General features: G+C 38.6%; 1 protein-coding gene across 1 annotated transcript in view; it reads right to left on the bottom strand.

Moving 5' to 3' along the window:
* The window catches only part of LOC139691376 (potassium channel subfamily K member 4-like), a 39508-nt gene that overhangs the window by 11142 nt on the left and 16227 nt on the right, over positions 1-12139 (bottom strand). Inside the window, exons 2-4 of the mRNA XM_071589174.1 lie at positions 7844-7984; positions 4381-4782; positions 2002-2160 (exon numbers count right to left, since the gene is read on the bottom strand). Of these exons, the coding sequence (XP_071445275.1) occupies positions 2002-2160; positions 4381-4782; positions 7844-7984 (702 nt within the window). The remainder of the gene's footprint in view (positions 1-2001; positions 2161-4380; positions 4783-7843; positions 7985-12139) is intronic.

Here is a 12139-nt window from a genome sequence, read left to right on the forward strand (position 1 = left end):
CATGTCAAGTTTGAGTCCAAATGGATGCCAAGATATTTTGTGGATATGATAAATTCTACATTGTGGCTATTTACTGTAATTGGACAGAAAACATGCGTTTATGAGAGTATCCATGATTATACCGCTAGACAAAGAAAGAAGGTGTATATGATATGGCATTCCAGGTCTTTGTCTCAAAAAGGATTTCTTTTTGCTGCTTGCTTAAATGCTTAATATTCATAACAGTTTACCAACAGTCATTAAGGATACTAACTGATATTTAAGCTTGATTGAAAACCCTTTTTTATCAAGAATTGTTTTCATGGCCTCAATGAATATTTTTCCTCAAGAAGTGACAAGCTGTAATTAGATTATATCAATTTCTCAAATGCAGGCATGCATATATTTTTTGGTTTTGTGTGACATATCTTATTTTTTTCCCATGGTACAATAACAAAATACAATGAATACATAAATAAAATAAATAATACTTACCCAAAAATAACTGGGTTTAGGATTCCCTCAAAGTACATTTTTTCAGTAAATTAACTTACTCTTAAATAGAAATGAATCAATTTTCATGAAAATTCGTTGGAATGAAAAACACTTGGGTATTATGGAAGACATTTTATTGAGTGTCAATGTTAGGGCATTTGAAGAAATTATTCAAAATAATGTTGTTATAACAACTTTATTTTGTAATGTATCTTGTAATCAACAGTTTATATCCTGGAAAGTGCACATGGGACCAGGAAACATTTTCCTAAAATTCACTGAGCAACAAATTTTGGTAATTATGAGCCACTCATAGGGAAATGAATCACAATAAATATTAAATTAGCAATGTGCTCGCAAAATTTTCATCTATATATTTTCTAATAAATGTAAAAAATGAATGTTTTTCCATTATCTTTTCTCCAATAGATTGTCTAGGTCTCTTTTTCATTTCATTAAACCACTTTGGGCCTATCCTTTTCTATCTCCTGCCTTGAAATCCCTCCAATTTCAGCGCTTTATATCTGAAAGTCTTTCTTTCTCTATACATATTCTTTTTCATTCTGTTTCTTACCAGTTCTTTCTTTAGTTTTTGGATTCAAATAGTTCCTGTCTTTTTTTCCATAAGATATTTTGAAGATCTACTTTGTTAACTAATTGCAATCCATTCCATATGAATGGCCAGAAAAAAAGCCAACCTTGGTTTCTTAATTGTTTCCATTACATTTTCTATATTTTGATATATTTCACCATTACTTTGCAATTTCTACACTTCTGTAGGTTTTAGTGGACCTTGTATTTTACTAACGATTAATCTTTCTAGTTATTCTAGCCTTCCTAAATTATAGCTCAATGCAAGGCAGTATGGCTTCACTTACTGTGTTATGATGCATTATTTTAACATTTTAGACAAGCCCATTTTGTTTCATTAGGTTTTCTCGGGTCTTCCACTGGGTTAGGGACCCATATTGGTCAATATGGAACCCCTGACCCGGTGGAACACCAGAGAAGACTTTCTGAAGCAAATATGCTGGGAAAACACCAGATCTTACTTCACCAAGCCCATTTTGTTGTAAATATCCCTAGTTATACCCAATGATCTTTGCATTTCATGAATCTTTCCTTCAGGAGCAATTTTTCTAAACTATTTTCATGTATTATTCCTCATAAATAATTGAATTTTTTCATTCCTCTCCAGTTGGCTGATGTCCATTTTTAAAATAATGAAGTTATTAATGATTGGACTTAATTGGTTTCTTAATAATTTTATTTTGAGCTCATTTTTTCCTGCCAATTAAAAATATTTTAGAAGTGTGCTGAGCTCATTTATTTTTTTCTCCTAACAACTACTAATTAAATATTTGTTGCAATCTTTTAAGTATTTTATTTTGAATAAAATGCATTAATAACATTTCCTGAGTGATCTAAATGGAGGAACATATGCTTTGGCTGCGAAGTCTTTTTAACATTCCAGGCCGTGGGGTGAAATGGATGGGTGGAGGAAGTAGTTGTTCCAGAGATACATACCAGAGGAGACAGATGACAGCAATCCTCCAGGAACTCCACCGTGACCTGTCCCGGCTTCATCCGAACGTGGTAGGAAGAACAGGCCAAAGTTCAACTGCGGGATGTCGTAGAACACGGTAAGTGCAAGCATCATCAATGTCAACCCCACGAGCAGGTAGACTGTGAAGAAAAATCAGAAAATTATTCAATGGTGTCGTCATTTCTTCATGTTTATGAATTTTTTGTTGTAAATTTTTTAAATAAAAACTCGTGTATAGGTAGGCCCCAAATTTTTACTAAAAATTAAATTTTTTTACATATCTCATGAAAATACCGACCCTAGTTTAAAAAAAAAATATTTTTTAAATGCAGATGGTTAATTTGAATTGATTTATTTTAATTGTAACTTTTAAAATTTTGTTAAGTGCATATTCTCAAGTAATAAGGACTGAAAGGGATATGAGTCAGCATTTAAACTGTAATAATCATGGAAAATGAAATAGGCGAGACCGTAAACTTAAATTGGCACTGGGTTTGTGTAAGGGGGGAGGTATGAACAAAGTGACAAGTCATAGGAAGATGGGAATAAAACGCAATAGGTCACTTAGGTGTGTTTGGGAAAGAGTGACCCACCCATGTGTACCTCAATCACCCACAAATAATGCAAAAATAAATAAGGACTTACCTTACTACTAAGGACTTACTTACAAGTACTCGATCACTAGGGTGTATTAAAGAATAACAATCACTCTTGCGAATTGCATTCACACACACACACACACTCAGGATTGCAAACATACCCGAGTGATTGATTGAATGAGTGAGAACATGTGCTCCTCTGTTTCATAATTTTGCATTCATCTTTGTGATTGACAGGTCACTGGTATTGGAGAAATCCTTGTAAACCACGAGCAAGTGAGCGAGTGTGATTCAGAAACGCCCAACACACCCAATCGAGTGATTGAATGTCTGCAAACGTGAACTTGGGCCTCAATTTCAATTTTGTTTTTCATCCCTGTGCAAGTACAATGGGTCCCTGGCATAGGAGATACGCTTGCAAACCCTGAGTTTGTGTGTGAATGCAATTCATGACTGTTATCCCTTAACACACCCTTGTGAATGAGTGGTTGCAAGTTCATTTCCTTATTTATTTTTGCATTGTCTGTGAGGTACACGTGGGTCACTGTTTCCCAAACACACTCAAGTTACCTTGTGTGTCTTTCTCATCTTCCCCTTACTTGCCACTTTGTTTTTACCTACCCACCTTAAAGAAAACCTAGTGCCAATCACGTTTATGGTTTCAGTTTTTTCGTTTTCCATTGCCTCATGACCGTAGTTATGTTCATTTTAAATTTACTTTTTAACTATCATGTTAGAAAAAAATTGATATTTTAAGTTCATCATTTGAATGTATTGATGTTATTGGCTGTTCTTGTCGATATTTTGATTTTGAGTGGTTTACAAATTTTACGATGAGTAGTAGTAGTAGTAGTAGTAGTAGGTAATGTCCAAATTGGTACCGCTACAATTGTTTGCTTTCACTCTGATCTACTGAAGCAAACAGGCAGCGGGGTAAGCTTAAGTTATTACTATGACATTATTACTACACAGAGGCCATGGCAGTAAGTTTTGGAATTCGACCTCCTACTCACATCTCAAATAAAATTAAAAAAAAAACTTATTATCATCTGTACTATTACACTATCTACATAAACCTCTTTCATAGGTATTGATAGACCTTTGATATTTATTTCATGGATAGACCCTGTATGTTTTAACTTTTAAATTAGATATTGAAATGTCGATCAATACACAGAGTATCCGCATTAAGAAAAGACTCGTAAAAACTTTGATATGGAGCGTAGCTATGTACAGCGCGGAAACGTGGTCATTGAAGCAGGAGGATAGACGTAGACTTGGAGGCTTTTGAAATGTGGGTGTGGAGGAGAATGGAGAAGGTGAAATGGACAGAGAAGAAAACAAACGAGGAAGTACTTGGTATGGTGGGCGAAGAGAGGGGTTTGTTGGGAGAAATCATATGGAGGCAGGAAAAGTGGATGAAGGGGGTATTGACCGGCAGCGGGATGTTGAAAACTGTAATTGAGGGGAGAATGTTAGGCAAACGAGGAAAGGGAAGGAACAGGATAGGGATGTTGGACGGGATGAAGGGAGGAAGAAAGTACTCAGAGATGAAGAGGGGTCTGATGTAGAGTAGGATGCTGGATTTTGTGTTTTGTTAGGAGTTAAAAAATTTTTAATTTGGTAGCTTTGCCCATCCAAAAACCTACCTTAACCGGTAGATTACCTAATAATAATAATAATTTTAATGCACAGAGTATATATGGTTTAATTCATAAAGTAAGGGGTAGAGGAGCATAGTATGGTGAGAGTGAAACGTACTGGTTGTGGCGACCTTGTAGAGGGGCCTGTATGGCTGGTCGGGGTTGTCCCCAGGGACATAATCCCCAAGGCCAATGGTGGTCAGCGAGATGAAGCAATAGTAGAGGGCGTCCAGGTAGTCCCACGTGGGCTCCAGTTTGGAGAATATACCAGCGGGGATGAAGAAGAGCAACGGTGCTAGGAGAAGCAGCAAGAGGGTCAAGTGTAGCAGTCGTAGGGTGAACGGTGGGTAGAGGTGACCCAGGCGACTGTTGATTGCCCTCAGCAGGGATGATGAAGGCCCTGAGGTCAGTCGCTCCACCAGTGCCGTCAGTAGAACCAGCGTCAGGGGGATGCCGAGAGTGGCGTAGACCATGCAGAAGATCTTGCCACCTTTCGAGAGGGGTGTAACGTGACCATAACCTGCGGGAAAAAATTGGGGAGGGTATTAGTCGTGAAAATCTGTAGGCCTCGGCTCCATAAGCTCATCTGTCAAACAGTTGATGTGAACCTAACATCAGAGATTGTATTTCTTAACAATGACAGCATGTTCACATGCCATGAGAAAGAGGTGGTAAAAGACCGTAGTGGACCAGTAGACATATGTCAAGGACAGTTAAGCATCATCAAAAGCCGTCAACTCTCTGTGATGCAAATCGTGTCTACTATTTAAGTGCCGAGAGTTACTCAAAGGTATAGTTAGATGAAGGAAGGCACGTGTAGAGCTTTTCTGGGTGCCAGTTCATAAGGGCACAACTGGAAATGAGATTTGGATAAGCTTATGAAAGAATGAGCTCGGCAAGAGCCAATTGAACCAAAACCAATCATATAATTTGAAAAGTTCTCAGAATGGAATAGAAATAAATGACTTACGCCAGTGAAACTCTCTTTATTTTTTAATGTAGTCTCCCTGTACACTAATGCATTTGGTCCATTAATTTTCTAATGTCTTGATCCGACCTCGAAAATGATTCCTTCGGGCATTCTAAATGCCTGTCTTACCACGACTGTTAGTTCTTAGTTCACTAACACTGGCTAGTAATCTCTTGTATACTGGGGAGTTATTAGTTCTTAGAAACAATTTATTTAGTTACCACCACTTTTACAAAACTAATGGAAGCCTGCATGACGAAGAGGCTTACTTGAAATACAAAAGGGGTTATTATAATTCAATTAGGTGAGCAAAAAATTAACCTTTTTAGGATTTTATATTGAATGCAAAAATAAACAAAAGGCAGCATGGAGAGAAATCAATTTTGATGTTTGTTATGGCAATGCAAAAGAAAGTCTTCCTTTTACTACAGATACTGCAAATAATTTTTTCTTAAAAGCTGTTGAAGAAAATTGGTTCTCTCAAAATTTTGATGCAGCCAATATAGGCAATATGCTGCAAAATCTTCCTCCTCATAATTTAAATTTTAAATGGTATTTTGTTACTCCATTCAATATCATAGTGACTGTTGAAAAATTTTAAAAAAATCCAGCAGCAAGGATATTTATGGTCTGTCTAATTCCCTAATCAAGGACATTATTGCGTCCATTGTGGAACCATTAGCTTTATTTAGTCAACTTATATTTTGGGACAGGAGATTTTCCAACAGCTCTCAAGTATTCCAAAACAGTACCTGTCCTTGAGAATGGTGATAAAGATGATTTAACCAACTACCACCCCATTTCCATAGTCCCTGTTTTTGGTAACATTTTTGAAGCTATAATGAAAGATCAAATATGTGATTTTTTTGAGTCAAATAATCTGTTTTCCAAATCACAATATGGCTTTCGGCTACAATTTTGGCTGTTGAGTCTATAGTTAATTATGTCATCAATGCATTTGAAGAGAAGGAATCGGTCTCTGTGAAACTACCTGATCTTAGTAAGACTTTCGAGACTGTGTTAATATTTCAATATAACTAACAAAGCTAGAATATTATGGTGTTAAGGGAGTTGCACTGAAAGAAATGAAGTCATATTTGGATGATCCCCACCAATTGGTTGAACTTGATGGCTGTCGATCTATAGCTCTTCCAAAGTAAAATGTGGTGTACCACAGGGCTCTTTGCTTGGCCCAGTACTTTTCATCATCATGATTACTAATTTACCCAGTAACATGAAACCTAGATCTGTTTTATATGCTGATGACACTACTTTTGTGGAAAAATGCCAACATCTAGAAGGTGCAAAGGTACGATCTAGTGCTACCCAAAGACAGGCTAAGGAGTGGTTTGATATTAATCATTTACATTTAAATACTAACAAAACTCAGCATGTTGTGTGCAGTCTTAAATCAGAAATAGCTGATATTGAAACTGCTAAAATACTAGGAATTGATATTGATACAGAACTTAACTGGGAGACTCATTTCAGTCAGATCTGTAATAAACTGAGTAAAGCTGTTTATATGTTAAGGCAGCTCAACTTTCTTATTTCAAATGAGTATCGTTTAACACTTTAACCATGCCTTCTTTCAATGTCATTTGAATAATGGTGTTGAGTTATGGGGTCATTCCCCACATGTTAAACAAAGTTTGCTACTACAAAAGAGAGCTGTTTGCTCTCCTGCTAATATACCACCATGTGATTCCTGCAAACCTTTTTTTATTAGGATCATGGCTGTATTTAGTTTATATATCTTTAAGGTTCTGATTCATGTGGAAGTTTATCTAGGAACTTACCATATGGACCTCACATCCATAACTACACTACAAGAGGTAAATCAAATCTAAATACTACTTAATGTAGATTTTCATCAACTTACAACACATTTCATAATATGAACATATGACTGTATAACTATCTGCCTACTCAGTTGAAACCGGAATATATTCAGAGTTTCAAGAATAGGGTATACGTACTCTAATTTTGAGACCATATCGTACTTCAGGATATGTAAATTACTACTAGTTCACCACTTCTTCTTGTAAGTGTCCTCCTTAGACTCTTCTTTTCCGTATCTATCATAATGCTTCTTCATTCCTTACTCCGTCTATCCATTTTATTTTCTTCATTCTTCGGTAGCAAAACATTTCATCACTTATAATGTTTTCTCCGATGCTCTGCGTAAGTTTATTTTCTTTAAGAAGCCCACACCCGATTGGAGGATACCAAAAGATAAGCAGATTCGGGAATACAGTTAAAACACGTAAACGTACCGATATTGGAGCGGCTGTCGTGAAATTCCGGCAATGTTTATTCGGGATTTTTACTTGGTTACCCTGAAACCGCCCTTGTGTTTACTCTGGTCCTTCTTGGCGTCTCATGGTGGCGAAAAAGCGACTTTCCTGGCTATATGATGTTAAGTAGACACAGGGGAGCCTCATCTCTCTCCAGGAAGCGGTTTGGAACGGTCGCTAATCCGAAAACACAGTTGGTAGCGTCCAATTTCAATGTGGCACGCATGCGATTGTCATTTCGTCAGGCCATTTTCACCTAAGTCCGCCTCAGATAGGAAGAGATTTTGCAAGCACTAATACGCATTCTCACTCACCGATTGTGGTGATCACCGTGCTAGAGAAGAACAATGACTGTCCGAAACTCCAGTTGGGCTCTCCAGTGACGTTCCTCGCGGCGGACACCCCTCTCTTACTCGCATCCATCACCTCCCGGATCAGCTCCTCCAGGGCATCATCTGTATGGACAGAGAGAGGAAGAAACAAGCCATTAGACACCACCAAACGCATAAACCCTATGCTTGGATCGATAGATGAGAATAGAGAGCACATTCAAACAAGAAAACCCGCCACCGGACCTTTCGACTTGCCGGGCCGATGCTCTGAGCATGCTCCGAAAGGTCCGGTGCTCAAGTCCCGGTCAAGGATCTGCTCGATTCCGCCTTCTCCAACTCTCCTGGTTTCGTCCTTTATGTGTTCCTATTCCTTTTCCTTATATCTATTTCCATGTGATTGAATATACATTGACGTATTTTCATGATATATGTGTTTTTCCTTAACTTCACTTCGGTTGTAGAATCTTTAGGTTAAAGATACTACAACTGAAGGCTTCTCATCTATATCTGCAGTATTTTGAAATAAGGAACGAAGGAGGAATTTGCTTGCATTAGTAAAACATATTAAATGAGTATAAAAATAAACATGCATAATTAAGTTAGCTTCCAAGTGTGAGGACTCCTGAAATGTTATTGATTGAAATAGTAAAATGAAAATCGTTTCAGAAATAAATAAAATGTTTAGGCAAATATAAGATCGATAATCAGCTCAATTAGAACCGTGATAGTCCCGCTTGGCTGCTGACCGGATGGCCCGGGTTCGATTCCGGTTGACGCCTTCCAGTACCCTGAATTTCAACAAAGCTACGAATATTTGCAATCCTTGGGGCACTAGAACTTCTTGGGAAACAAAATGGTGGCGAAGTGAAAAGACCCGCTCGCTGATACCCTTCGTTAATTCGTGAATTTCAATCACAGTTAAGGACTTGGCATCATGCAACGCCCAACTAAAACCAATCTTCGGGTTGATTTCAGTTAATTTTGCCGTTAATCATTGGTCCGAAAGAGTTCTAAATAGGGGATTGGGACGCTAAACTGGCTAATCTACCGTCTTTTCACTCCGTGGAAGTTTCCGGGATCGAATCGCAGGGGTGGCAGGATTTTTCGGAGGATTCCCGATTGGGGTGCCGTATTGAGTACGCCATCCGTCGAATGGGACGTTGAATTATGTGACCCCTTTGGCGGATTTCTTTATTAAGAGCGGGCTAATGCCGACGCCGTGTTTCACTTTTATTCCCAGCGGTTTTAATCAATATTTTAATTAATATCAAATACAAATGTAGTTAAAGGTATTTGATCAAAGAAAACATAGTCATCGGATTAGATAATCATTACTATTGCGCAAATTAAAAGAGTGGGATTACGCGCAATCAAATTCAAATTAATCTGATTACGTAATCAGATTATTTCTAATCTGATTACTTCGAAGCACTCGAGTGCGGTTGAGAACGGTTCGCAATTTTCATTTGTTTGAACGCCATGCGACAATTAGTTTCCTCCTCCGGTTTGAAGTCGTTTTACATTGTTGCGTGTATGATTAACACGTAATATGGTAATTGTTTCGTTCGGTTTCGTAAACCACACAAGCCCGCGATATATTTTTTTTAAGGTAATCTACCGGTTAAGGTAGGTTTTTGGATGGACACAATTACCAAACAAATATTTTATTAATCCTAACAAAACACAAAATGCATCATCCTACTCTATATCAGGTCCCTCTTCATCTCTGAGTACTTTCTTCCTCCCTTCATCCCGTCCAACATCCCTATCCTGTTCCTTCCCTTTCCTCTTTTGCCCAACATTCTACCCTCTATCACAGTCTTCAACATCCCACTGCCGGTCAACACCCCCTTCACCCACTTTTCCTGCCTCCATAGGATTGCTCCCAACAAACCCCTCTCTTCGCCCACCATACCAAGTACTTCCTCATTAATTTTCTTCTCGGTCCATTTCACCTTCTCTATTCTTCTCCACACCCACATTTCAAAAGCCTCCAATCTACGTCTATCCTCCTGCTTCAATGATCGTTTCCACAACGTACATAGCTACGCTCCATATCAAAGTTTTTACGAATCTTTTCTTAAAATCCTTACTCAAAGTCCCTGTCATCAACTCCCTCCTACTTGTGAAAGCCTCTTTGCCTAGCGCAATTCTTCTCCTTACGTCCCTACTACTTTGACCGTGTTGGTCCAAAACACTACCGAGATACTTAAACTGTTCTACCTGCTCTATTTTTTGCCCTCCTATTTTAATGTTAAGCTTGGCCTTTTTCTTTCTAGAAAATCGCATAACTTTTGTTTTATTAATATTGATTCTCATCCCATACCAGTTGCACTGAATTTTCAATTCACTAACCAATGCTTGCAGCCCCTTGGCTGACTGACAAACTAAAGCTTGGTCATCAGCAAACCTAACTGATTTTATGAATTACCCGCCCACTTTCATTCCTACCTCGAGTTCTTCCCATGCCTCTTTGATCATTTCCTCTGCATACAGGTTGAACAGCAACGGTGATAATGGGCAACCCTGCCTTACACCCCTTCCTAGCACTGCCCATCCTGACTCCCCGTTTCCCACCCGCACCGGAGCAGTCTGAGACATGTACAGGTTGCGGATTAGCCTCCTTTCCCTCCAATCTATTCCTATTTTCTGCAATATATTCATTAGTTTTTCCCAATTCACTCTATCAAACGCTTTTTCGAAATCTACGAAACAGGCAAATACGTCCTGATTGTACTCTATATTCCTCTCGATTAGTGATCTCATTACTGCAATGGAATCGCGAGTACCTCTCCCCTTCCTAAACTCAAATTGGTCATTCCCTAAGTAATCATTTGCCCTACTCTCTATCCTTTTGTTTATGATCATGAGAACCACTTTAGCTGCGTGGGATATCAAACTAATTGTGCTATAGTCCTCACATGACGTGGCCTTTAACTTTTTCGGAATAGGAACAAAAACTGATCTCACGAAGTCTTCCGGCCAGATTCCCTCCTCATAAATACTACGGATCAGCCCATATAGCCTCATCCTCCCACATTTTCCTAAGCATTTTAAAAGTTCCACGGGAATGTTATCCACCCCCACGGCCTTATTTAGTTTCATCTCCCTTAATGCCCTTTCTATCTCATTGTCTAGTATGCCTGGACCTAAGCTGTCTTCCTCTACGTCATTTTCTTTTTCAATGTCTAACTTTGTTGGTCTGAGTTCTTTACTATACAGTTCTTCTATATACTCCTTCCATCTCTCTTGGATCTTTCCTGCGTCAACTATTACCTTACCCGCCTTATCTCTAACTGTTAACATAGCTCTTCCTTTCTTACTTCCCGATAACGATTTAACTTTGCTGTACAGCGCACCGATTTCACCCTTCCTCTGCAGACTTTCCATATCCTCGCACTGCGTCTTCCACCATGCTTCCTTTGCTTTATTTGTTACCCGCCTCAATTTATTGTTCAATTCTTTGTACTTCATTTTGCCTAATTCTGTATTTATATTCTTCCATTTTCGCCGCTCATCCATCTTTGTAATCATCTCATCCGTGATCCATGGTTTCCTAGTCCTTTTAGCGTTAACGGTTCCAATAGTTTCTTTTGCGGCTTTGGACAACCCTTTCTTGATCATTTCCCATTTTTCTTCGATAGTACTAAGCCCTTTACCATCCTCCATGATTTTCTCTACCGCCTGTTTGTATTCCTTCCTTTTCAACCCATTTAATGCTTCTACATTCCATTTTCAAACTCGCCGCCCCTGCCTTATCTTTTTGAAACGTACGCTACATGTCATAACAACTAAATTGTGATCTGAGTCCGCATCCGCTCCCGGGAAGCTGTGGGAATTAATCACACTGTTCCTAAACCTGTGTCTAACCAGGATATAATCTAGCTGATATCTTCCTGAGTCACCTGGCAAAATAATAAGGCAGCTAAGCTGGGAATCACTCACGGAGAGAAGGTTAAATTGCAGATCAAATCTCTTGCTTAAATTGGAAGGAGGTGTCTTTAGCAGTGATGGTGAAAATGTCTTTTTACCCCCATCGTACTATTGTAGGAGATCAGGCCCATAAGACTAGTGAAATTAAGTGGAGAACAGATAGATTGAAGATGTCATTTTTTCCACGAACGATAAGGGATAAGAATAACATTGTTCGACCGCGGTAGGGTCATATTCGGGTCCAAATTGGTCTGGTGAGTGTTCAACCCCTGCCACACACTCTAGCGGTGGCTTACAGGGTGCTTAAATAGATAAAATTAAAAGAATAAATCCCTGGGGGCGGAT

Source organism: Hetaerina americana, unplaced genomic scaffold, assembly GCF_022747635.1.
Source record: "Hetaerina americana unplaced genomic scaffold, ioHetAmer1.1.p SCAF_33, whole genome shotgun sequence".
In the NCBI taxonomy this organism is placed as follows: domain Eukaryota; kingdom Metazoa; phylum Arthropoda; class Insecta; order Odonata; family Calopterygidae; genus Hetaerina; species Hetaerina americana.